At 43.9% G+C, this 27,978-nt stretch overlaps 1 protein-coding gene across 2 annotated transcripts in view; it reads left to right on the top strand.

The window, feature by feature from the left end:
- Nucleotides 1-12,605, top strand: part of LCP1 (lymphocyte cytosolic protein 1) — a 52,637-nt gene extending 40,032 nt beyond the window's left edge. For both annotated transcript variants that reach the window (XM_069758271.1, XM_069758272.1), the window contains exons 13-16: nt 531-664; nt 1,260-1,383; nt 11,302-11,426; nt 12,212-12,605. In XM_069758271.1, coding sequence (XP_069614372.1) covers nt 531-664; nt 1,260-1,383; nt 11,302-11,426; nt 12,212-12,341 — 513 coding nt within the window. In that variant the 3' untranslated portion in view covers nt 12,342-12,605. The remainder of the gene's footprint in view (nt 1-530; nt 665-1,259; nt 1,384-11,301; nt 11,427-12,211) is intronic.
- The last annotated feature ends 15,373 nt before the right edge of the window (nt 12,606-27,978 follow it).

Below are 27,978 nucleotides of genomic sequence, written 5' to 3'. Positions count from 1 at the left end.
AAGCTGCTTCGGGAGATTGATCAGAAAAGGAGGGTTGGGAAGACACTTACATGCATTTGTTTTACATGAATGAAGATAAATTCCCTAATAAAGTGGTTTTCAATATTTCATTACTTTCCATGCTGGACAAAAGTATAAAAATAAAATAAAAAATAAGGTTTAGTAGCTATTATAGTACAAAGATACAGACGTTTGTATGCTGCCATACAGGCTGTGTGCATATGGTCTTGCCATGTTTATGAGGCCTAATAGCATATGTGTATAGGCTACCCAGAATGTTCAGAAGGCTCGTAGAAAAAGAGGAGACCTTTGGACTCTTGGAGGAGCTGGCAAATCATCTGGGGTAGCCAAAGCCTCCGGTGACCATCCAGAAAGTATGGGGTGTGTTAGCATCATGAAGAGGCTGTGGTCATTATACAGGGAAAATTCCTGCTCTGCCCAACACCCAGGTGACTACTCTCCATGAGCTAAATAGTTCCTTTTATGGAAATTATCGCCATAATAATTGTCATCTTTTCATATTTTTATAGCTTGAAAACTGTAACTATGCAGTAGACCTAGGGAAGAACAAGGCAAAATTTTCTCTCGTTGGCATTGCTGGACAGGACTTGCATGAGGGGAATCGAACACTCACACTTGCGTTGCTCTGGCAGTTAATGAGAAGGTATATTAATTAATTTTTGGTGTTCATTTGTGGGACAATACAGTTAAAAAATTCTTCAATTTGCAATGACAGCACAAGGCGTACTTACACTTGGCAGAAGTGATGAAATACAAACACAAAACTAATACATGACCACAAAGACCAAAACAACTGGTAAGTGAACCAGTTATGGCGCAATGCACAAAGCTATACATTAGAAATGTATGGTCAGATTGTGTCTGGGGTGGAGGGTGACTTTAAGGCCGGGATCACACATGCGAGAAACACATCCGTGTCTCGCATGTGAAATCCAAGCTCTGGCGCCGGCACTTTGGAGCAGAGCGTGCGACCGCATAGGAACACATGGAGCCGCATGCTCCGCTCTGGAGTTCAGGCGCCAGAGCTTGGGTTTCACATGCGAGACACGGACGTGTTTCTCGCATGTGTGATCATGGCCTTAGGTTGGGACTGAGGGGAGAAATCAGGCAGTGATTAAAATATATTTAATCAGTTAGACATGGACACTGGGACTGTGGATTACATTGTTGGTAAGTCTTATCTTTAATACTATATAATATGGTATACTTATCAACATCTAAACCGACCTATCTTTCAGATATACACTGAATATCCTGGAGGACATTGGAGGAGGACAGAAAGTTAATGATGACACAATTATTAGCTGGGTGAATGAAACACTCCAACAGGCTGGCAAGTCAACAACCATCACTGGCTTCAAGGTAAAACTTACATACTGTACATAGGAGGCCACAATGGACATGAAATGTAGCATATAAAAATCCATTTGAATTTAAAATCGTTAAAGGGAACCTGACAGCCGGATTTACCCTCAGGAGCCTTTAGAAACGCTTTAACAGCTATTGATATACTGATGTTTGTAATAACCCATGAGTTATAGCTAAATGCGTGTGATAAAAAACAATGGTAAATTCTCCCTTCCTGGGGGTAGTGGACTAGTCCTGGTCTGATCCCCGTGCTACAGCGTGCCGAGATCATGTCCAGCGCAACGCGACTGACATCCCACCATGTGCAGGGAGGACAATTACTCAACGTGCACTGCCTTTCCAAAAACCGCCATGTTTGAAATATCAATGAATCATATTACATGTCCTATGCTAGAATTTTCAACTAATTCAATACTGATGACCTATCCATGCGATAGTTTATCAGCATCAGATCAGTGTGTGGGAGTAGTGAGGCGACACCTGGCACCTCCACCAAAATCACACCGGTGGGGTAGGAGTTCTGGTGAGGTGAGATGGAACTGCTCCATCATGCTGTTTAGTGGCTGCTGCCAGGTACTCCATCACATCGGATTGCTGCCAGACCTCCTAGAGGCTGATCAGTGTGGATGCTGAGTAACAGCCGCCACCAATCCGATATTGATAAGCTATCCGGTGGTTAACTCATCTGTATCTGAATAAAGGAAAACTCCTTTAACTGAATAGAGGCAGGAGGGGCTTCCCGTCTTAGCATGGGAGGACCCTAGAAGATGTCCCGCCGCCTGTCATCAGATTACATTTACTGTTTTATGCTTTTGTAGTTTGAACCTCATTTTCAAAATAAGGTCTGACCTAAAACGTAGCTCAGATTTTATCCACCAGCTTGTACTCTAGGTAATGTGATTACAGACGTATGCTGTTCCATATCAGTATCAATTCTGCTTACAGAGGAGCATTTTGATTACTGAAAGTTGAATTTTTATCAATCCTTAAGAATATTGGCCTGTCTTCTAGGACGAAACAAACAACCATGGTTCTTTCTGTAATAGACATGCAATACTGATGACATACTCATGGCATTCAGAAGGCACATTGATAAATGTTTATTTTAAAACACCACTCCGGCATTTTTTTTATTGCACCACTGGAGTGGCGCTTCACATGTAAGTTCCATGCCCCCTGTCTGATACATTTCGGCGTTTCCATCCACTTTCATCCCCGCTCCCGTCAGTCTCCAGCAAAAAGTGACCTACCCGCAGCTGCAGTGTTTCATGGAGGGGCGCTGAAGTCACTTTACAATACAAGTCTATGAGAATCTCGTTCTGGCTCTCATAGGCTTACAGTGTGCTCTTTTGATGTAGCTTCTGACTTCCGGCCAGTCAGAAGCTGGGCTCACAAGATGGTACAGTAGGACCGGAATAGCACTGAAAAAACTGTGAAGATGTCGAAGGGTGCGTATATGACCCCCGGGCAAGGGGCTTACATTTAAAGCACCTCTCCAAAAAAATGCTGGAGTGGTGCTTTAAATAATCTTTTCACAATTTTAATGCTCGTCTTCCATAATCATATTTTAAGAATTCACGTCTGCTATAGTTAGTTGATTTTTAAATGATCCAATAAAGATTTATTTTTTAAAGGTATATCTCCTGGTGAGTTGTCTTCCATTAGATAGAAGATGAAGTTATTGCATAATGCATGTTTCAATACATTTATACATTACTAGATGGCAGCCCGATTCTAAAGAATCGGGAGTCTAGAATCCATATATACTTGAAATTCGGCAGGAGCTTGAAGAGCAACGTCACTGGGCCCGCCTCCACGCAGTAGAAACTTGCTGTGAGGTAAAAATTCAAAAATCACACCAAAATGGCGGGCGGAGTGTGTCACAGTACGGCACGTTTCTGATTGGTCGCTCGCAGCAGGCGGCAACCAATCAGACACTGGACACTGTTGACGTCACTTATCTCCGGACATTAGCTCCGGACATTAGCTCCGGACATTAGCTCCGGACAAAGCCACGGAAGTTGGCACAAATTGCAGGAAGTAGTATTCTAGGCAATTAATCTCCGGACATTATCTCCGCACATTAGCTCCGGACATTAGCTCCGGACATTAGCTCCGGACAAAGCCACGGAAGTTGGCACAAATTGCAGGAAGTAGTATTCTAGGCAATTAATCTCCGGACATTAGCTCTGGACATTAGCTCCGGACATTAGCTCCGGACAAAGCCACGGAAGTTGGCACAAATTGCAGGAAGTAGTATTCTAGGCAATTAATCTCCGGACATTATCTCCGCACATTAGCTCCGGACATTAGCTCCGGACATTAGCTCCGGACAAAGCCACGGAAGTTGGCACAAATTGCAGGAAGTAGTATTCTAGGCAATTAATCTCCGGACATTAGCTCCGGACATTAGCTCCGGACAAAGCCACGGAAGTTGGCACAAATTGCAGGAAGTAGTATTCTAGGCAATTATATATTAGATACAGAGCAATTAACCCTTAAATTATCATTGTCTCTGTATTACACATCAAATATATACAGCTCTGGCAAAAATTAAGAGACCACTGCAAAATGTTCAGTTTGTCTGCTTTTTCTCTTTATAGGTATATTTTTGAGTAAAATGTAAATTGTTCTTTTCTAATATATAATTGCCTAGAATACTACTTCCTGCAATTTGTGCCAACTTCCTGTCCGGAGCTAATGTCCGGAGCTAATGTCCGGAGATAAGTGACGTCAACAGTGTCCAGTGTCTGATTGGTTGCCGCCTGCTGCGAGCGACCAATCAGAAACGTGCCGTACTGTGACACACTCCGCCCGCCATTTTGGTGTGATTTTTGAATTTTTACCTCACAGCAAGTTTCTACTGCGTGGAGGCGGGCCCAGTGACGTTGCTCTTCAAGCTCCTGCCGAATTTCGTCAAAAAAATGATAATACCATTTACCAAAACTATATATATTTAGTTGTGAAGTGGTTCAGTGACATTTTCACACCAATTTTGAACTTTTGTTTGGTGTTTTCTCCATATACTGCCTATTATTCACTGACTGTTATACTGAGAGACTGCCGTTTATTAACCTCTTCTTTGCCACATTGGGTATATTGCTCTATTATTTGCCACATAAGGACATTGTCCATTATTGCCCAGCAATTTCTCTGCAATATAAACTGCCTATTTATTAATATCTGCATTCCTGCAAAGAACTATTGCCTATTATTAACTGGCTATTTTCCTACTACCTGACACTGCCCACAACACGCAAAGTTGTCGTCTGATGTCTTTCATCCCTCCCCTCATAAGCATGTTCATGGATCCTGTGTAACTGTACCTTAAATAACAAGAATTGTCAAGAGCTGGTGAGTGCAGCCATGTTTTGTTTTTTCTTACTATTATTTATTAATTGTATTATTCTTACATTTGAATAAATAAAGTATTTATGGATTGTAGACTCCCGATTCTTTAGAATCGGGCTGCCTTCTAGTATTCTATAAACTTCTGACAACAGGTCTCGAAATTTCCAAGCAATAATTTTTTTTTCTGAAAAGGAGAAATGGTCAAAAAAATTTAAAAAATCACCAGTGTTTTCAGACCTCAAATAATGTAAAGAAAACAAGTTCATAATCATTTAGAAACAACAATACTAATGTTTTAACTCAGGAAGAGTTCAGAAATCAATATTTTCTAGAATAACCATGATTTTTAATCGCAGCTTTCATACGTCTTGGCATGGTTTCCTTCAATCTTTCACACTGCTCCTAGCATCAAAATGTAAGCAGTTCTTTGTTTGATGGCTTGTGACTATACATCATCCTCTTGATTACATTCCAGAGGTTTTCAGTGGGGTTCAGGTCTGGAGAATGGGCTGCCCATGACAGGGTTTTGATGTGGTGGTCTCTTAACTTTAGCCAGAGCTGTATATATATACAGTATGTATATGTATATATATATATATATATATATATATATATATATATATATATATATATATATATACAGTTATATGAAAAAGTTTGGGCACCCCTATTAATCTTAAGCTTAATGTTTTATAAAAAAAATTTTTTGCAGCAGCAGCTATTTCAGTTTCATATATCTAATAACTGTTGGACACAGTAATGTTTCTGCCTTGAAATGAGGTTTATTGTATTAACAAAAAATGTGCAATCTGCATTCAAGCAAAATTTGACAGGTGCATAAGTATGGGCACTCTTATCATTTTCTTGTTTTAAATACTCCTACCTACTTTTTACTGACTTACTAAAGCACTTTTTTTGGTTTTCTAACCTCATTGAGCTTTGAACTTCATAGCCATGTGTATGCAATAATGAGAAAAGCTACTTAAAGTGGCCACTTGCAAGTTGTTCTCCTGTTTGAATCTCCTCTGAAGAGTGACATCATGGGCTCCTCAAAACAACTGTCTAATAATCTGAAAACAAAGATTATTCAACATAGTTGTTCAGGGGAAGGATAAAAAAAACATCAGAAAGGCAGAGAAGAAGAATGGTGAGATCAGTCAAGGACAATCCTCAGACCACCTCCAGAGAGCTGCAGCATCAACTTGCTGCAGATGGTGTCACTGTGCATCGGTCAACTATACAACGCACTTTGCACAAGGAGAAGCTGTATGGGAGAGTGATGCGAAAGAAGCCGTTTCTGCAAGCACGCCACAAACAGAGTTGGCTGAGGTATGCAAAAGCACATTTGGAGAAGCCAATTTTTTTGGGAAGAAGGTCCTGTGGACTGATGAAACCAAGATTGAGTTGTTTGGTCATACAAAAAGGCGTTATGCATGGCGGCCAAAAAACACAGCATTCCAAGAGAAAGACTTGCTACCCATAGTAAAATTTGGCGGAGGTTCCATCATGCTTTGGGGCTGTGTGGCCAATTCCGGCACCGGGAATCTTGATAAGTTGAGGGATGCATGGATTCCTCTCAGTATTAGCAGATTCTTGACAATAATGTTCATGAATCAGTGACAAAGTTGAAGTTACGCAGGGGATGGATCTTTCAGCAAGACAATGATACAAAACACCACTCCAAATCTACTCAGGCATTCATGCAGAGGAACAATTACACTGTTCTGGAATGGCCATCCCAGTCCCCAGACCTGAATATCATTGAACATCTGTGGGATCATTTGAAGAGGGCTGTCCATGCTCGGCGACCATCAAACTTAACTGAACTGGAATTGTTTTGTAAAGAGGAATGGTCAAAAATACCTTCATCCAGGATCCAGGAACTCATTAAAAGCTACAGGAAGCGACTAGAAGCTGTTATTTTTGCAAAAGGAGGATCTACTAAATATTAATGTCACTTTTCTGGTGGGGCGCCCATACTTATGCACCTGTCAAATTTTGTTTGAATGCAGATTGCACATTTTCTGTTAGTACAATAAACCTCATTTCAAGACAGAAACATTGCTGTGTCCAACAGTTATTAGATATATGAAACTGAAATAGCTGTTGCAAAAAAACAAACAATTTTTATAAAACATTAACCCCTTCATGACCGGGGGATTTTTCCTTTTTCCATGTTCGTTTTTCGCTCCCCTCCTTCCCAGAGCCATAACTTTTTTATTTTTCCGTCAATTTGGCCATGTGCCTTGGCCATGGGCTTATTTTTTGCGGGACGAGTTGTACTTTTGAACGACATCATTGGTTTTAGCATGTCGTGTACTAGAAAACGGGAAAAAAATTCCAAGTGCGGTGAAATTGCAAAAAAAGTGCAATCCCACATTGGTTTTTTGTTTGGCTTTTTTGCTAGGTTCACTAAATGCTAAAAATGACCAGCCATTATGATTCTCCAGGTCAGTACGAGTTCATAGACACCTAACATGACTAGGTTATTTTTTATCTAAGTGGTGAAAAAAAATTCCAAACTTTGCTAAAAAAAAAAAAAATTGCGCCATTTTCCGATACTCGTAGCGTCTCCATTTTTCATGATCTGGGGTCGGTTGAGGGTTTATTTTTTGCATGCCGAGATGACGTTTTTAATGATAACATTTTGGTGCAGATACGTTCTTTTGATCGCCCGTTATTGCATTTTAATGCAATGTCGCGGCGACCAAAAAAACGTAATTCTGGCGTTTCAAATTTTTTTCCCGCTACGCTGTTTAGCGATCAGGTTAATACTTTTTTTTAATTGATAGATCGGGCGATTCTGAGCGCGGCGATACCAAATATGCGTAGATTTGATATTTTTTTTATTGATTTATTTTGATTGGGGCGAAAGGGGGGTGATTTAAACTTTTATGTTTTTTTTATTTTTTTTACATTTTTTTAAACTTTTTTTCTTAACTTTTGCCATGCTTCAATAGCCTCCATGGGAGGCTAGAAGCTGGCACAGCACGATCGGCTCTGCTACATAGCAGCGATCTGCTGATCGATGCTATGTAGCAGAAATGGAGGTGTGGTGTGAGCGCCGACCACAGGGTGGCGCTCACAGCCACCGCTCATCAGTAACCATAGAGGTCTCTGGGACCTCTATGGCTACAATATACAAGCATCGCCGACCCCCGATCATGTGACGGGGGTCGGCGATGACGTCATTTCCGGCCGCCCGGCCGGAAGCGGTAGTTAAATGCCGCTGTCTGCGTTTGACAGCGGCATTTAACTAGTTAATAGGTGCGAGCAGATCGCGATTCTGCCCGCACCTATTGCGGGCACATGTCAGCTGTTCAAAACAGCTGACATGTCCCGGCTTTGATGCGGGCTCACCGCGGAGCCCTGCATCAAAGCAGGGGAGCCGGCATCGGACGGTATAGTACGTCCGATGCCGGTAAGGGGTTAAAGGGCCACTGTCACCCCCTCCAGCCGTTATAAACTAAAAGAGCCACCTTGTGCAGCAGTAATGCTGCATTCTAACAAGGTGGCTCTTTTAGTTTTAGGTTCAAGTATACCCCAAATAAAGCGTTTTTATACTTAGCCACAACTCCTGTCTCTAGCCAGGAAGGCGGGTCCTCACTCCCCAGCTCTTACCGCTCCTCTGCCGTCACTCCAATCTTCCTGCGCTTTCGGCACCGCCCCCTCAGCACTGTGTACGCTTCAAAACCGGCGCCTGCGCTGTGTACTACTGTGCTGCGCAGACGCAGTAAGCTCTGGCGGTCTGACGTCCCAGCCAGGCTTGCAAACTGCGCCTGCGATGGCATTGCGGCCAGCCACCTTTAGAATCCCCGCCCCGCACTGTGCATAATGCATAACACAGTGCGGGGCGGGGATTCCAAAGGTGACTAGCCGCAATGCCCGCACAGGCGCAGTCTGCAAGCCTGGCTGGGACGTCAGACGGCCAGAGCTTACTGCGTCTGCGCAGCACAGCAGTACACTTCGCAGGCGCCGGTTTTGAAACGTACACAGCGCTGAGGGGGCGGCGCCGAAAGTGCAGGAAGATTGGAGTGACGGCAGAGGAGCGGTTAGAGCTGGGGAGTGAGGACCCGCCTCCCTGGCTAGAGACAGGAATTGTGGCTAAGTATAAAAACGCTTTATTTGGGGTATACTTGAACCTAAAACTAAAAGAGCCACCTTGTTAGAATGCAGCATTACTGCTGCACAAGGTGGCTCTTTTAGTTTATAACGGCTGGAGGGGGGTGACAGTGGCCCTTTAAGCTTAAGATTAATAGGGGTGCCCAAACTTTTTCATATAACTGTATATATATATAAATATTGTGGTGCAGTGACCAATGTTACAGCTAGGGGCCGCTGCGTGTGCACTTCAAGATGCACTTGGAGGCATAATTGGGATGAGACAAAGTCCGGCAGATTTGTAGATGGCCGGTACGTGTGTCGCAGAGGAGGACACTCTGCGCTGTCAGTCTAAAGTTTTGTTGTGGTCTGGGACCTGTAGTCCCACATGTAAATGTTTAGTTCTAATGGGAGACTGGCAGGGCTAGTTATGAGAGATGGGCGGGTCAAACTAGCCACGCACAACCACCCTCCCACCCAAGGGAGTGGTTACGGGTATGTAATGTGACCAGGGTGTGGGTCACATGGTTCCTGTGTTTGGATCTGAGTGGTCCAAGTGCAAGGTCCTGGAAGCCTTTGTTGGAAATCCTGGGAATTCCTGAATAGCACATGGTTGGGCTTTGGCACTGAGTGGCCTGTGTGCTGTAAGTCCTGGATGGTCAGTGTTGGAGTCTCCTGGGAGTGGAGGCGTCCTAGAAGCACCTAGAGACCGTATACCTACAGAGCCTGGGACGGCTTCTGTTCTGGCAAAGCCAGGACTGACATGGAGTCAACCTGTGGAGCAGGAGCTCCTAAGAGGTAACCCCTGGTATGGGGAAAAGAACCGTGTGCGCCAACATAGGACAGTTGCTGAACTGTGCAGTCACCCGGTGACTGTAGAGATACAGGCTTAAATAATGAATGCTTTGTAAAGCCATATATGATGAAGTAAAGGACTATGTGAGGTCTGTGATACGTAACATGGCCTACAGTGGTTTATGCTGAGAGTATAATAAACCACATGGACTGTTTATCTGAAAAAACGTGCCTGTCTATGATTATTCTGCTGCCAAGCGAGTGTCCCCCAAGACACGTAGTGGGTGAAACGCTACAATATATATACAGTACAGACCAAAAGTTTGGACACACCTTCTCATTTAAAGATTCTTCTGTATTTTCGTGACTATGAAAATTGTACATTCACACTAAAGGCATCAAAACTATGAATTAACAAATGTGGAATTATGTACTTAAAAAAGTGTGAAACAACTTAAAATATGTCTTATATTCTAGGTTCTTCAAAGTAGCCACCTTTTGCTTTGATGACTGCTTTGCACACTCTTGGCATTCTCTTGATGAGCTTCAAGAGTTAGTCACCGGGAATGGTCTTCCAACAATCTTGAAGGAGTTCCCAGAGATGCTTATCACTTGTTGGCCCGTTTGCCTTCACTCTGCGGTCCAGCTCACCCCAAACCATCTCAATTGCGTTCAGGTCTGTGACTGTGGAGGCCAGGTCATCTGGCGTAGCACCCCATCACTCTCCTTCTTGGTCAAATAGCCCTTACACAGCCTGGAGGTATGTTTGGGGTCATTGTCAGTATATACACTGCTCAAAAATTAAAGGGAACACTTAAACAACAGAATATAACTCCAAGTAATCCAACTTCTGTGAAATCAAACTATCCACTTAGGAAGCAACACTGATTGACAATCAATTTCACATGCTGTTGTGCAAATGGAATAGACAACAGATGGAAATTATTGGCAATTATCAAGACACCCTCAATAAAGGAGTGGTTCTGCAGGTGGGGACCACTGACCACATCTCAGTACCAATGCTTCCTGGCTGATGTTTTGGTCACTTTTGAATGTTGGTTGTGTTTTCACACTCGTGGTAGCATGAGACGGACTCTACAACCCACACAAGTGGCTCAGGTAGTGCGGCTGATCCAGGATGGCACCTCAATGTGAGCTGTGGCAAGAAGGTTTGCTGTGTCTGTCAGCGTAGTGTCCATAGGCTGGAGGCGCTACCAGGATACTGGCCAGTACACCAGGAGACATGGAGGGGGCCGTAGGAGGGCAACAACCCAGCAGCAGGACCGCTACCTCCGACTTTAAGCAAGGAGGAACAGGAGGAGCACTGCCAGAGCCTTGCAAAATGACCTCCAGCAGGCCACAAATATGTATGTGTCTGCACAAACGGTTAAAAACCAACTCCACAGTTATATTCTTAACTTTTTTGTTAAGCATATAATTCCACATGTGTTAACTCATAGTTTTGATGCCTTCAGTGTGAATTGAATTTACAATTTTCATAGTCATGAAAATACAGAAAAATCTTTAAACGAGAAGGTGCGTCCAAACTTATGGTCTGTACTGTATATATATATATATATATGTAATATTGAAAACAAAATATATTTGTGGGAAAGTCACCTAACATGATGCTAACTGTATTAATAAAATGTATTCTTTAAACAGGATAGTAAAATCAGCAGTAGTATGCCAGTATTGGATTTAATTGATGCTATACAGCCGGGATCCATTAACTATGACATTCTGAAAACAGAAGACCTAATTGATGACGAAAAACTCAATAATGCGAAGTAAGCAGCAATTGAATGTTTCACTACTCATATAATTGTTCCAATCTTTTTCTGCCTACGTAGTCTGTCATGCTTTTCATAGCAAACAATATTTCTATATTATATAGTGTATATCCACATGACTTACGATATACGTTGCCACAGTGAAAAGATGACATTGTGCAGAATAAACTCATTCCACACCACAGGTCAATTTAAATTGTGGATGTTTTCATTATGGATAATCTGAATATTGGTCTCATATAGATTTAGACCCAAAGGCCAAGTTCACGTCATGGATTTATCACAGATTTGCAGAGCAGATTTTGCACTGCAAATCCACAGCAATTTCTTCAAAATCCCATTCAGTTGTAATGCAAAATAATTTTCATTGCAGATTTTACCCTATTTATTGTTTAGCCTTGGAGTAGGGTGAAATCTGCAGCCAAATCCACAAGAAAATCTGCAAGCAGGATTCCGTCTGCAGATTTGTGATTAAATCCGCAGCAAAAATTTCCCATAACTTGTGAACTAGGGTGCTCATTTTAATACACGTTTCTTGCAGCTCCCAGAAACAATATTTTCAGTAAATGTCTTGTATACCAAGGAATTTGTAAAGACAGAGAGGAAGCTGTAAAGATGCAATATTTTCCCTTTAATGACTATAATGATAATTACGTAAGGGGAAATTGTTTTATAGTCAACTTGGATAACAGAGGCACATTTAGAAGATAACAGTCATAAAGACCATATGTTGCCATTTGCCATTATCACTGGATTTAACAGGTTGTTTTTTTTCACTGCAGATATGCTATATCAATGGCGAGGAAGATTGGTGCAAGAGTTTATGCTTTGCCTGAAGACTTGGTGGAGGTGAAGCCAAAGATGGTCATGACAGTGTTTGCTTGTCTCATGGGGAGAGGACTTAAAGTTTAAAAAGCTAGCGACATGCGTCATATGCCTACATCTGCCTTTTATAAACCAGCCGCCTTCACTCTTAACCTACACTGAACAGTCCTTTCATTGAGTACATGTGTAAGAATTTATCTACACGGTATCATGTGGTGGCAATTATCACTTTCTGTGCTATTAGGTACATAAACCTCCTGGTCAGAAAAGAACAATAATGTATTTTTCATTAATGATGGCAGCACTGATATTCATTTGTCATTAACAAATTAAAAATACAAATTTTTTTAATGTTCTGCTTTTGTTTTTGTTACATGTATACATTTTATCAATCACTATGAAGTTCTGAGCACATTGAAACTGGATGGCTAAAGTAAGTTAGAATATTAAAAGTTACACAAAAATTCATTTAGGGGAACAAAACCATTCACATTATCCATTTTACATGTACTACGTAATATGTATCAGTTTTTATGACAACTTTGCGACATCTTTTATATGTACCAAACATTTAAGTAGTGTAGGAATGCCAGTTGGGACTGGGTTCAAACCTAGCACTGGAGGTCCAGATTACGTGCCCTTGGCTTACTATGTCTAGAGCCAGGCCCTGTGATCATTTTTAGTCAGTCAGCTGCGGAAGCTGAGAAGAATGTGTTTTGTTGTAGTGGAGCTGCAGAGAGACAAGCCAGAATCTCTCTGAGAGGAGACTGCAGGGGTCATGTGCACCAAACTGTAAGTATAACTCATTGCTATGGACAATAGCCATTTTGTGGGACTGAACTGGAACTTGCTCAGCCATGTCTGAGTCACCAGTGAATGTGAGCCCACTCAGCCCGAAGCAGGACCTGAATTGCTATCTGGGTGAGACACTGGTATTGCTTTGCCTTAATTAGAAATGGCCTGGGATTTTTGTTATTACGTATGTTCCGGAAAAAGGCTGTTTTCATTTAAAGAGTTGTGGAGTTCAATAAACCACACACTGGTTTGACACAAGGATCTTGTGCCCATGTGAACTCTAGTGCCTACCTCATTCAATCCCTACAATTGGTGGAGAATGCGGGCACTGTCCCAAATAGCACAGGTGACTACAGTGTAAACTATGAATGTTTTGTGTAAAGGCAGCTACAACATTGAAAATACAGTCTGAAAGTATGGAGAAGCTTGTTAAGCAATTGGTATTGAAGCAGCAGCCGCAGCAGGAAATACAGCAGCAGCAACAGTTTCAGCAGCTGATGGCTCTCTTGATAGAAGCTGTCTCGGTCAGGAACACAGCACTTTTCACCAGTCAAAGTGAAGGTAATCGTGTGAGGCAAGCAGTACGATTTAGGCTGGGCAGAAAATAACTGTGGAAGATGGCTTTCCTGACTGTATATGAGAGGGTATTAGACAGGGAGAAACTGCTCCCCAGACAAATTGGCTGAGGCTCTCACTCCGTAACTCACTGGGGAACTGCAGAAAGTGTACTATGACCTTGCCCTGCAGGATGCCAAGGAGTATGGCAAGCTGACAGTGGCAATTATGGCATGCTTGAGTGTCAACCTGGCTGTTAGGGCACAACAAGGGCACCTTTGGCGTTACCAAATGGTTGCAGCCTGAAACCTGCTCTCTGGCATAGATGTTGGAAAGAGTGTAGGTAGACTGATGTATCTACTCAACACCTAAATCTCTGCAATCCTGGGTTGCCCAAGGAGATCCACAGAATGCAGATGACCTTGTGAGCCTTGTGAAAATATACTTGGCTGTGGACCTTCCTGGGATATGCGAAAGAAAGGGCACAAGACCACATCTGAGGAGCGTTCAAGGGCCCAGAAGGGGTCATAGCCGGATTCAAGAGGTACATCTCGTACCATTGTCTATTGGCGGTGTCTTGCCCCAGGTCATATATCAGCCCATTGTCTGTTTTTCTCAGAACTGCAGCATAGGCCGGCACTACTCATACTTCATGCAGTGCTGTTCCTCATCCTGGCGAGAGGCCACAAGCATGCCAGGTGACTGTGAATGGTGTCCAAGTGATGGGACTTCTCAACTCAGGCAGGTTTATGACTCTGGTAAGGGACACACTTCTGCATTTGCTAGTCCCTGGGAAGAGGGCGGGGTAAGGTGTATCAATGGAGACAAAGACGCATCCCATGGCACAGTTCGACTTACGCATAGACTGTTTTCCGCGTCCCATAAAGTGGGAGTGATCAAGGACTTGTTTCACGCTATTGTTATCAGACAAGTTTTTCCTTTATTCTGGGGCTTATAGGCTAAAGCTGAAGCACCAAGTAGTCCAGTATGCCGCCAGAAGTCAGCTATAGTAACAAGGTCACATGATGTAAAAATTGAATTTCATTTCATTGTACTGGCTAGAAAGGATGATAAAGAAGCATCCCCTGAAGCCCATATCCTTGACCTGGAGGAGTCCCAGGACAACTTGGAACTACCCATATCAGGGACTTAATGGTACAAGGTATTCTGGAAAATGTCTCATTCATTAAATAAATGGAGCACCACGGTAGATAATGACAGAGAACAAATCCGATTAGTTCTCCCAAAGTGCCCAACAGGCGACAAAATGTCGGGACTGCTCCAGACAGGATATAACACAAAACAACGGAGCAAAAATGACCAAAACCACATAATTATAAAAGTATATAAAGTCTTTATTTAATATAGAAATAACACACTTACAACAATTGCAAAAAGTGCAACAGCACTTTTTGCAATTGTTGTAAGTGTGTTATTTCTATATTAAATAAAGACTTTATATACTTTAATAATTATGTGGTTTTGGACATTTTTGCTCCGTTGTTTTGTGTTATAGGCTCTCATTCATGCCTATGGTTGGGCAGCATGAATTTACTCACTGGGTCACTTTAACACATTGATGACCTATCCTAAGGATATGTCCTCAATATTAAATCAGTATGATGCAGCACCCCCACTGATAAGCCAATATCTGCTCTAACAGCTGAATGTTAACAGTGAGTGAAGCAGGAACACCGCATCTCAATCACTTTATAGGTTACTTCACATTAGCTCCTAATCACTTCAATAGGAGCTAATTTCTAATATCTTCAAACGCCCCCTACATACAGAATGAAACTGTGATGTGTTCATTTGAACCCAGCTGCCAACACATCATCTTTTCATTAAAATCCCCCTAGCAAAACTAGAAAATACAGAAAAAAATTAACCCCCTTTAAAAATAAAGAAAATAATCATGTCCATAAATGCCCGATATTCCAAAATATAAAATTAATATATATGGTAAAAACCCATAAATAAAAAAAATTGAATGTCAGAATTGCATTTCTTTACCCATTCTACTTCACTTTAATTTTTTTTTCCAATTTTCCACTACATTGTATGATAAAATGAATGTTGTCATTCAAAACTACAGCTCGGCCCTCAAAAGCAAAACCTCATAAGGCTATGTAAAAGGAAAAATCAAAAAGGTATATGTCTTGGAACATGGGTAGGATAAAAAGAAAATGAGGGGGAAGAGGTTAAAGAGATCCTGGCTGTGAAAAAGTGCTGTTAATCTGCAGGTAATAATGCTCTGAAGCCGTACAGTCGCCACAGTGAAGGCTTAGCCGCCAGGAGAAAATTAACTTTATTCCTCCCGGCAGCCTTGGGTTTTCAGTTGTAGAAGCTCCGCTTCAGTCACTGCTCAGTATGTAGTGAGCGGCAGCTGACAGCACGCTCCTGCAGTGACTGACAGCCAGCTCAGCAGTGCATCAGTGCAAAGCCAGCTGTCAGGGCAGGACATGGTTACAGCCACAGCTCGCTATGTTCTGAGCCGTGACTGAAAGCTTAAAGCAGCCAGACTTTCAGTGTGGTGGCAGCGTGGCTTCAGGACACCATTAACTTGTAGATTAACCCCCTATATGCAGGTTAATAGCATTTTTTCACATGACAGGTTCCCTTTAAACTTTATTTCTTAAAATCTATATTCTGGGAATTAAAACAAGTACTGAAGGCGTTGTATCCTGAAGGCAAATCTTGGTCATTTGCCTCTAATTAGGATCCCCCTCCATGAACAGGAATGGAGAGGCCTGATTTACGTTGGAGGTTTATCTGACTTACATCTATGGCACTACCTCTGCCCAACAGGGGTTCCCATTTTAAAAATGTCTGTAATCGGGCACTGTAGACTCACCATAGTTTTCTAATTAAGCCCTTAATGTCCAATGATGGACATAGCTTGTCATGAGAGGGTTTCAGTTCCCACACCATGATGTGCCCGTCTCAACTTTGAACTGTCTCTGCATGTAAACACGCAGTGCAGTGATAGTTCAGTGCAGACAGCTCATGTGCAGAGACACACGCTGTCTGTCCCCTCACTCAGGGCCTGTGATCAGTCAGTCAGTCTGCACTAATCTGCTCCTGCACTGATAACCAGGAGTGGTGCCCCTAGCTGTTAATTCCATAAATGCAGTGATCACGAATGATCAAAACATTCAGGAGGCAGGCAGAGAGATGGGAGCTCCCTCTGCCTTCAGATCGGCACCAATGTGACATCATTGCTGGGGACCAATCGTTGCCATGGTGACCCCCAGGTCACAAAGCTACGGAAAGCTATTTAGACCATGCAAAGAGCATGGTGTAAGAAGCTTTCTGCACTAGTATAATGCACTGCAATGCCGCACATGTCCGCAAGTCCCATAGGGAATGAATGAGGCCAAACGCAGTGTTGCCGTAAGTGATCTGTTACGCTGCAGATGCGGAAAAACTGCTGGATCTGGTGCGAATGGTTAAAATCGCTGATGTGAAAGTAGCCTAAGTCACTGCCGACAGTGTCTGCATTAATCATACTCACCAATGGGGGAGGCAGCACGAAAAGTGCCTAGGGCAGCATAAACTCTAAATACAACCCTGTGTATAGTGTACATGTAATACAGGGAGGATCATCAGTGACATTATACATAAGGCTGTGTGATAGTGCAAGTATACAGGTAACACACTGACTTACCAGTGACATCTCTAGGTCAAGTCCTTCATCTTTGCTTTTCTTCTTCATCTAGCACAGACCACCATCAATTCTTCCAGCCAGGATTCAGAACACACAGTCATCAATAACTGATCGCTTCCAGAGCACATTCCCCACTTATTCCCGGACTTATATACGATGCCAGATGAAGAAAAAAAGCAACATAGTTCCACCCTTTACAGTAACAGAACCTTCCTTTTCTTCCCCCCATGGTGAACAGTATTCTTAAAAGTAAATTATATTACAGCAGTAATAATGTCCCACAATTGGCCCCTACAGTAATTATGTCCCCCCACCTGCCACAATAAACTAATAATGTATCTTCCTAATGTTGGACTCCATACAGTAATTGACCCTCTTCATGACCCCTTTCATTAATAATGTTCCCCATCCTGGGACCCTATGTTGCTCCATCCTGGCCTCCATGTGCCCCATCCTGGCCCCTATGTCCCTTGTCCTGTCTCCCATGTCACTTGCCCTGGCCCATTTGGCCCTTGCACTTGCCCTATGTCCTGGCACCATGTTCCTTGTCCTTGCTTATATATCCCTTGTCCTGTCCAATATTGTCCCTTGTCCTGACCAATATGTCCCTTCTCCTGGCCCATTTGTCCCTTGTTCTAGCCCATATGTCCCTTGTCCTGACCACATGTCACTTGTCCCTGGTCAATAGATCCCTTGTCCTGGCCCCTATGTCCTGGCCCCTATGACTCTTGTCCAGGTCAATATGTCCTTTGTCCTAGCCCCATGTATCTTGTACAGGCCAATAGGTCCCTTGTCATGGCCCATTTGTTCCTTGTCCTGGCCCCTATGTCCCTTGTCCTGGCCAATAGGTCTCTTGTCCTGGCCCATTTGTCCCTTGTCCTGGCCCAAATGTCCCTTGTCCTGACCAAATGTCCCTTGCTCATATATCCCTTCTCCTGGCCAATATGCCCCTTGTCCTGGTCCATTTGTCCTTTGTCCTGCCCCCTATGTCCTTTGTCCTGGCCCATTTGTCTCTTGTCCTGGCCAATATATCTCTCGTCCTGACCAATATGTCCCTTGACCTGGCCCATGTGTCCCTTGTCCTGGTCAATAGATCCCTTGTCCTGGCCCCTATGTCCCTTGTCCTGGTCAATATGTCCTTTGTCCTGGGCCCATGTACCTTGTATTGGCCATAGGTCCCTTGTTATGGCCCATTTGTTCCTTGTCCTGGCCAATATGTCTCTTGTCCTGGCCCATTTGTCCCTTGTCCTGGCCAATATGTCCCTTGTCCTGGCCCCATGTCCCTTGTCCTGGACAATATATCCCTTGTCCTGGTCCATTTGTCCCTTGTCCTGCCCCCTATGTCCCTTGTCCTGGCCAATAGGTTCCTTGTCCTGGCCCATTTGTCCCTTGTTCTGGACCCAAGTCCCTTGTCCTGGACCATATATCCCTTGTCCTCTTACCTGCCTGTGCTCCTGGTGCCATGCGATGTTCTCTTCCTTCGTGTTAAAATGGCTGCTGACCTTACAGAGGCTGACGGCTGATGTCAGCAGCCATGTCCTGGGCCCATTTGTCCCTTGTCCTGTTCCTATGTCCTTTGTCTTGGCGCCATGTCCCTTGTCCTTGCTCATATGTCCCTTATTCTGGCCCCAAGTCCCTTGTCCTGGCCGATATGTCCCTTGTCCTGGCTCCATGTCCATTTGTCCCTTGTCCTGAACCCATGAACCTTGCCCTGGGCCCATATCCCTTGTCCTGACCCATATGTCCCTTGTTCTCTTACCTGCCCGCGCACCCGGCGCCGTGCAGCATTCTCTTGCTTTAGATCCTGCGCGTTTGTGTTAAAATGGTCGCTGACCTTTCAGAGATTGGCAGCTGACAGCAGCGGCCATGTTAACTACTGCACAACTGAATATGCATCTTCGGACTTACAGTACAGACCAAAAGTTTGGACACACCTTCTCATTTAAAGATTTTCTGTATTTTCATGACTATGAAAATTGTAAATTCACACTTAAGGCATCAAAACTATGAATTAACACATGTGGAATTATATACTTAACAAAAAAGTGTGAAACAACTGAAAATATGTCTTATATTCTAGGTTATTCAAAGTAGCCACTTTTGCTTTGATGACTGCTTTGCACACTCTTGGCATTCTCTTGATGAGCTTCAAGAAGTAGTCACCGGAAATAGTCTTCCAACAATCTTGAAGGAGTTCCCAGAGATGCTTAGCACTTGTTGGCCATTTTGCCTTCACTCTGTGATCCAGTTAACCCCAAACCATCTCGATTGGGTTCAGGTCTGGTGACTGTAGAGGCCAGGTCATCTGGTGTAGCAACCCATCACTGTCCTTCTTGGTCAAATAGCCCTTACACAGCCTGGAGGTGTGTTTGGGGTCTGTTGTGAATTCTGTGGCAGAGCTCCCTCCTGTGGTCACAAGTGGTACTTCGGCTGATTCTCTCTGTGAGCTTCCGTTGGTGGAGGAAAGTGGTACTGCGGCTTCTGAGTTTCCCTCCTCAGGTGATGTGGTGAAGTCGTTAGGTGCTGCTCTATTTAACTCCACCTAGTGCTTTGATCCTGGCCTCCAGTCAATGTTCTAGTATTGGACCTGTTTCCTCCTGGATCGTTCCTGTGGCCTGCTGCTCTGCATAGCTAAGTTCTGCTTTGCTATTTTGTTTGCTGTTTTTTTCTATCCAGCTTGTATATTTGTTTTTTCCTGCTTGCTGGAAGCTCTGGGACGCAGAGGGTGTACCTCCGTGCCGTTAGTTCGGTACGGAGGGTCTTTTTGCCCCCTTTGCGTGGTTTTTGTAGGGTTTTGTGTTGACCGCAAAGTTATCTTTCCTATCCTCGCTCTGTTCAGAAAGTCGGGCCTCACTTTGCTAAATCTATTTAATCTCTACGTTTGTCTTTTCATCTTAACTCACAGTCATTATATGTGGGGGCTGCCTTTTCCTTTGGGGTATTTCTCTGAGGCAAGGTAGGCTTATTTTCTATCTTCAGGCTAGCTAGTTTCTCAGGCTGTGCCGAGTTGCTTAGGGAGCATTAGGCGCAATCCACGGCTGCCTCTAGTGTGGTTGGAGAGGATTAGGGATTGCGGTCAGCAGAGTTCCCACGTCTCAGAGCTCGTTCTATGTTTTTGGGTTATTGTCAGGTCACTGTATGTGCTCTGACCTCTATGTCCATTGTGGTACTGAATTACCTTATCATAACAGTACTGGAGGCCCAAAGTACTAATGATTCTCAATAGAGGGAAAAAAGAAGTTCTGAGACCATTTTTTTTTTCTCTGCACTGTGTTTTGCCTTTTTTTTCCCCTAGACATTTGGGTGGTTCAGGACACAGGTGTAGCGATGGACATTAAAGGTCTGTCTTCATGTGTGGATCAGCTCACGGCAAGAGTACAAAATATTCAAGACTTTGTGGTTCAGAATTCTATGTTAGAACCGAGAATTCCTATTCCTGATTTGTTTTTTGGAGATAGAACTAAATTTCTGAGTTTCAAAAATAATTGTAAACTATTTCTGGCTTTGAAACCTCGCTCCTCTGGTGACCCAGTTCAACAAGTTAGGATCATTATTTCTTTATTACGTGGCGACCCTCAAGACTGGGCATTATCTCTTGCGTCAGGAGATCCTGCATTAAGTAATATCGATGCGTTTTTCCTGGCGCTCGGATTGCTGTACGATGAACCTAATTCAGTGGATCAGGCAGAGAAAAATATGCTGGCTCTGTGTCAGGGTCAGGATGAGATAGAGGTATATTGTCAGAAATTTAGAAAGTGGTCCGTACTCACTCAATGGAATGAAGGTGCGCTCGCAGCTATTTTCAGAAAGGGTCTCTCTGAAGCCCTTAAGGATGTCATGGTGGGATTTCCTATGCCTGCTGGTCTGAATGAGTCTATGTCTTTGGCCATTCAGATCGGTCGACGCTTGCGTGAGCGTAAATCTGTGCACCATTTGGCGGTATTACCTGAGCTTAAACCTGAGCCTATGCAGTGCGATAGGACTTTGACCAGAGTTGAACGGCAAGAACACAGACGTCTGAATGGGCTGTGTTTCTACTGTGGTGATTCCACTCATGCTATCTCTGATTGTCCTAAGCGCACTAAGCGGTTCGCTAGGTCTTCCACCATTGGTACGGTACAGTCAAAATTTCTTCTGTCCGTTACCTTGATCTGCTCTTTGTCATCGTATTCTGTCATGGCATTTGTGGATTCAGGCGCTGCCCTGAATTTGATGGACTTGGAGTATGCTAGGCATTGTGGGTTTTTCTTGGAGCCCTTGCAGTGTCCTATTCCATTGAGAGGAATAGATGCTACGCCTTTGGCCAAGAATAAGCCTCAGTACTGGACCCAGCTGACCATGTGCATGGCTCCTGCACATCAGGAGGTTATTCGCTTTCTGGTGTTGCATAATCTGCATGATGTGGTCGTGTTGGGGTTGCCATGGCTGCAAGTCCATAATCCAGTATTAGATTGGAAATCCATGTCTGTGTCCAGCTGGGGTTGCCAGGGGGTACATGGTGATGTCCCATTTCTGACTATTTCGTCATCCACCCCTTCTGAGGTTCCAGAGTTCTTGTCTGATTACCGGGATGTATTTGATGAGCCCAAGTCCGATACCCTACCTCCGCATAGGGATTGTGATTGTGCTATCGATTTGATTCCTGGTAGTAAATTCCCAAAAGGTCGACTGTTTAATTTATCTGTGCCTGAGCACGCCGCTATGCGGAGTTATGTGAAGGAGTCCTTGGAGAGGGGGCATATTCGCCCGTCATCGTCGCCATTAGGAGCAGGGTTCTTTTTTGTAGCCAAGAAGGATGGTTCGCTGAGACCTTGTATAGATTACCGCCTTCTAAATAAGATCACGGTTAAATTTCAGTACCCCTTGCCATTGTTATCTGATTTGTTTGCTCGGATTAAGGGGGCTAGTTGGTTCACCAAGATAGATCTTCGTGGTGCGTATAATCTGGTGCGTATTAAGCGAGGCGATGAATGGAAAACTGCATTTAATACGCCCGAGGGCCATTTTGAGTATCTAGTAATGCAATTCGGACTTGCCAATGCTCCATCAGTGTTTCAGTCCTTTATGCATGACATCTTCCGAGAGTACCTGGATAAATTCCTGATTGTGTACTTGGATGACATTTTGATCTTCTCGGATGATTGGGAGTCTCATGTGAAGCAGGTCAGAACGGTGTTTCAGGTCCTGCGTGCTAATTCTTTGTTTGTGAAGGGATCAAAGTGTCTCTTTGGTGTTCAGAAGGTTTCATTTTTGGGGTTCATCTTTTCCCCTTCTACTATCGAGATGGACCCTGTTAAGGTCCAAGCCATCCATGATTGGACTCAGCCGACATCTCTGAAAAGTCTGCAAAAGTTCCTGGGCTTTGCTAATTTTTATCGTTGCTTCATCTGCAATTTTTCTAGTATTGCTAAACCATTGACCGATTTGACCAAGAAGGGTGCTGATGTGGTCAATTGGTCTTCTGCTGCTGTGGAAGCTTTTCAAGAGTTGAAGCGTCGTTTTTCTTCTGCCCCTGTGTTGTGTCAACCAGATGTTTCGCTTCCATTCCAGTTCGAGGTTGATGCTTCTGAGATTGGAGCAGGGGCTGTTTTGTCGCAGAGAAGTTCTGATTGCTCGGTGATGAAACCATGCGCCTTCTTTTCCAGGAAGTTTTCGCCTGCTGAGCAAAATTATGATGTGGGCAATCGAGAGTTGCTGGCCATGAAGTGGGCATTCGAGGAGTGGCGTCATTGGCTTGAAGGAGCTAAGCATCGCGTGGTGGTATTGACTGATCATAAGAACTTGACTTATCTCGAGTCTGCCAAGCGGTTGAATCCTAGACAGGCTCGTTGGTCTCTGTTTTTTGCCCGTTTTGACTTTGTGATTTCGTACCTTCTGGGCTCTAAAAATGTGAAGGTGGATGCTCTGTCTAGGAGTTTTGTGCCCGACTCTCCGGGTTTATCTGAGCCGGCGGGTATCCTCAAAGAGGGAGTAATTGTGTCTGCCATCTCCCCTGATTTGCGGCGGGTGCTGCAAAAATTTCAGGCTAATAAACCTGATCGTTGCCCAGCGGAGAAACTGTTTGTACCTGATAGGTGGACAAATAAAGTTATCTCTGAGGTTCATTGTTCGGTGTTGGCTGGTCATCCTGGAATCTTTGGCACCAGAGAGTTAGTGGCTAGATCCTTTTGGTGGCCATCTACGTCGCGGGATGTGCATTCTTTTGTGCAGTCCTGTGGGATTTGTGCTCGGGCTAAGCCCTGCTGTTCTCGTGCCAGTGGGTTGCTTTTACCCTTGCCGGTCCCGAAGAGGCCTTGGACACATATCTCTATGGATTTTATTTTGGATCTCCCCGTCTCTCAAAAGATGTCAGTCATTTGGGTGGTCTGTGATCGTTTCTCTAAGATGGTCCATTTGGTACCCTTGTCTAAATTACCTTCCTCCTCTGATTTGGTGCCATTGTTCTTCCAGCATGTGGTTCGTTTACATGGCATTCCAGAGAATATCGTTTCTGACAGAGGTTCCCAGTTTGTTTCGAGGTTTTGGCGAGCGTTTTGTGGTAGGATGGGCATTGACTTGTCTTTTTCCTCGGCTTTCCATCCTCAGACTAATGGCCAGACCGAACGAACCAATCAGACCTTGGAAACATATCTGAGATGCTTTGTTTCTGCTGATCAGGATGACTGGGTGTCCTTTTTGCCTTTGACTGAGTTCGCCCTTAATAATCGGGCCAGCTCGGCTACCTTGGTTTCGCCGTTTTTCTGCAACTCTGGGTTCCATCCTCGTTTCTCTTCAGGGCAGGTTGAGTCTTCGGACTGTCCTGGTGTGGATACTGTGGTGGACAGGTTGCAGCAGATTTGGACTCATGTAGTGGACAATTTGACCTTGTCCCAGGAGAAGGCTCAACGTTTCGCTAATCGCAGACGCTGTGTGGGTCCCCGACTTCGTGTTGGGGATTTGGTTTGGTTATCTTCTCGTCATATTCCTATGAAGGTTTCCTCTCCTAAGTTTAAACCTCGTTTCATTGGTCCGTATAGGATTTCTGAGGTTCTTAATCCTGTGTCTTTTCGTCTGACCCTTCCAGATTCTTTTTCCATACATAACGTATTCCATAGGTCATTGTTGCGGAGATACGTGGCACCTATGATTCCATCTGTTGATCCTCCTGCCCCGGTTTTGGTGGAGGGGGAGTTGGAGTATATTGTGGAGAAGATTTTGGATTCTCGTGTTTCAAGACGGAAACTCCAGTATCTGGTTAAGTGGAAGGGTTATGCTCAGGAAGATAATTCCTGGGTCTTTGCCTCTGATGTCCATGCTCCCGATCTTGTTCGTGCCTTTCATATGGCTCATCCTGGTCGTCCTGGGGGCTCTGGTGAGGGTTCGGTGACCCCTCCTCAAGGAGGGGGTACTGTTGTGAATTCTGTGGCAGAGCTCCCTCCTGTGGTCACAAGTGGTACTTCGGCTGATTCTCTCTGTGAGCTTCCGTTGGTGGAGGAAAGTGGTACTGCGGCTTCTGAGTTTCCCTCCTCAGGTGATGTGAAGTCGTTAGGTGCTGCTCTATTTAACTCCACCTAGTGCTTTGATCCTGGCCTCCAGTCAATGTTATAGTATTGGACCTGTTTCCTCCTGGATCGTTCCTGTGGCCTGCTGCTCTGCATAGCTAAGTTCTGCTTTGCTATTTTGTTTGCTGTTTTTTTCTGTCCAGCTTGTCTATTTGTTTTTTCCTGCTTGCTGGAAGCTCTGGGACGCAGAGGGTGTACCTCCGTGCCGTTAGTTCGGTACGGAGGGTCTTTTTGCCCCCTTTGCGTGGTTTTTGTAGGGTTTTGTGTTGACCGCAAAGTTATCTTTCCTATCCTCGCTCTGTTCAGAAAGTCGGGCCTCACTTTGCTAAATCTATTTCATCTCTACGTTTGTCTTTTCATCTTAACTCACAGTCATTATATGTGGGGGCTGCCTTTTCCTTTGGGGTATTTCTCTGAGGCAAGGTAGGCTTATTTTCTATCTTCAGGCTAGCTAGTTTCTCAGGCTGTGCCGAGTTGCTTAGGGAGCGTTAGGCGCAATCCACGGCTGCCTCTAGTGTGGTTGGAGAGGATTAGGGATTACGGTCAGCAGAGTTCCCACGTCTCAGAGCTCGTTCTATGTTTTTGGGTTATTGTCAGGTCACTGTATATGCTCTGACCTCTATGTCCATTGTGGTACTGAATTACCTTATCATAACAGGGGTCATTGTCCTGTTGAAAAATAAATGATTAATGCCACGTGTATACAAACGTATATACAGATTCGCGCTGGAAAAAAGCCACTCAATTCAAAATAAGTGGGTGCACAAGCTAATTACGTATGCAGAGACCATTCCAAAATAAATATTGATAAAACATGGTGGCAGCCAATAGCTTGGTTAAAGACTTTACTTAATCCTGGATTAAACCCGCTCGTGCATGGCAGGGTAACGTTACCTGGACTCTGCAGCAGCCCAGCACGGCGGGTCAGAGAATTCTCCTTCTACTGGCATCTCTTAAACATTATTTGTATGCTAACTAGCTTTGCATTATTACTTGTTGTTATTCACAATTACTTTTAAGCATGGACTATGTTTTCTATTATTAAGCCACCATGTTTTATCAATATTTATTTTGGAATGGTCTCTGCATACGTAATTAGCTTGTGCACTCATTTATTTTGAATTGAGTGGCTTTTTTCCAGCACAAACCTTATATACGTTTGTATACACGTGGCATTGAACTTTACTACTGCACAATTTTTTGTGGGAAATTGTTGGTTTCGCTGCAGGATAAGTGAGCCCTTGTGACAATTTGCACCACTTTCCATATTACGAAAATAAATGATTGTCCAACTATACGCAAACCGGATGGAATAGCATGCCGCTGCAAGATGCTGTGGTAGTGTCATGGGGAGCCTAGGTAGGCTAAAGCTAATAGCCCGGGCTACACTGAGTGATGTGCTTGTCTGAGCCGCCAGGCCTGCCCCTGACTCCTGTTTCAGTACTAATCTGAAACCTCCACCCTCCACCCAGTGATAATTCCTCACACCAACCCCTACAGAAAGCACAGACAGGGAAAACCAAAAACGCACCACGCCGCAAACACACTCAGGAAAACAGTATAATGTACACAGGGCAAAACAAAACACAAATAGGAAGGAGAAATATGACAAAGGATCATATACCACCAGATATGATATTTCCACTCCAAGACCACCACTCCGAACCGAGATCACCAGGTACAAGACACAAGCTATAATCGGCGACGCCCAAAGTTCAGAAGAACTATTTAAAGGCCGTGGGCGTGACCCAGCCTCCAATCTGAGTACCAGCTAGATTAACCCTGGACAATCTAGATAAAATCTAGCCGGCGCCACTGAGCGCATAGTGAATGAATGCAGAATTACCGCTGTCTGTCAGACGACCTAGTGTGAATAGCATCCGACATGACAGCCATGCTGGTTCAGTATGCCTTCAATTTTGAATAAATCCCCAACAGTGTCACCAGCAAAGCACCCCACACCATCACACCTCCTCTTCCATGCTTCACGGTGGGAACCAGGCATGTAGAGTCCATCCGTTCACCTTTTCTGTGTCACACAAAGAAACGGTGGTTGGAACCAAAGATCTCATATTTGGACTCATCAGACCAAACCACAGATTTTCACTGGTCTAATGTTCATTCCTTGTGTTCTTTAGCCAAAACAAGTCTCTTCTGCTTGTTGCCTGTCCTTAGCAGTGGTCTCTTAGTAGCTATTTTACCATGAAGGCCTGCTGCACAAAGTCTCCTCTTAACAGTTGTTGTAGAGATGTGTCTGCTTCTAGAACTCTGTGTGGCATTGACCTGGTCTCTAATCTGAGCAGCTGTTAACCTGCGATTTCTGAGGCTGTTGACCTGGATAAACTTATCCTCAGAAGCAGAGGTGACTCTTGGTCTTCCTTTCCTATGGCGGTCCTCATGTGAGCCAGTTTCTTTATAGCGCTTGATGGTTTTTGCAACTGCACTTGGGGACACTTTCAAAGTTTTCCCAATTTTTTTGTCTGACTGACCTTCATTTCTTAAAGTGATGATGGCCACTCGTTTTTCTTTACTTAGCTGCTTTTTTCTTGCCATAATACAAATTCTAACAGTCTATTCAGTAGGACTATCAGCTGTGCATCCACCAGACTTCTGCTCAACACAACTGATGGTTCCAAACCCATTTATAAGGCAAGAAATGCCACTTATTAAACCTGACGGGGCACACCTGTGAAGTGAAAACCATTACCGGTGACTACCTCTTGAAGCTCATCAAGAGAATGCCAAGAGTGTACAAAGCAGTCATCAAAGTAAAAGGTGGCTACTTTGAAGAACCTAGAATATAAGACATATTTTCAGTTGTTTCACTCTTTTTTGTTAAGTATATAATTCCACATGTGTTAATTCATAGTTTTGATCCCTTCAGTGTGAATTTACAATTTTCATAGTCATGAAAATACAGAAAAATCTTTAAATGAGAATGTGTGTCCAAACTTTTGGTCTGTACTGTATATTTAGTTGAAAAACAGCGGGCTTCATCCACGACCTGCTTGGGGGCTCGCCAAGGACCCGGGGCCCAACTGAGAATCATCCTGCTGCTCCAGTCCTACACTGTATGCATCTGTACATACAGTAGCATTATTTGAGCAGCTCCTAAGCCTATGCATTCCACAAAATTTAGCATTTTCATGGAAGGTAAGAACTGACT

Source organism: Ranitomeya imitator, chromosome 3 (genome assembly GCF_032444005.1).
Source record: "Ranitomeya imitator isolate aRanImi1 chromosome 3, aRanImi1.pri, whole genome shotgun sequence".
NCBI classification, from domain to species: Eukaryota; Metazoa; Chordata; class Amphibia; order Anura; family Dendrobatidae; genus Ranitomeya; species Ranitomeya imitator.
This window is presented reverse-complemented; position numbering and strand designations above follow the sequence as displayed.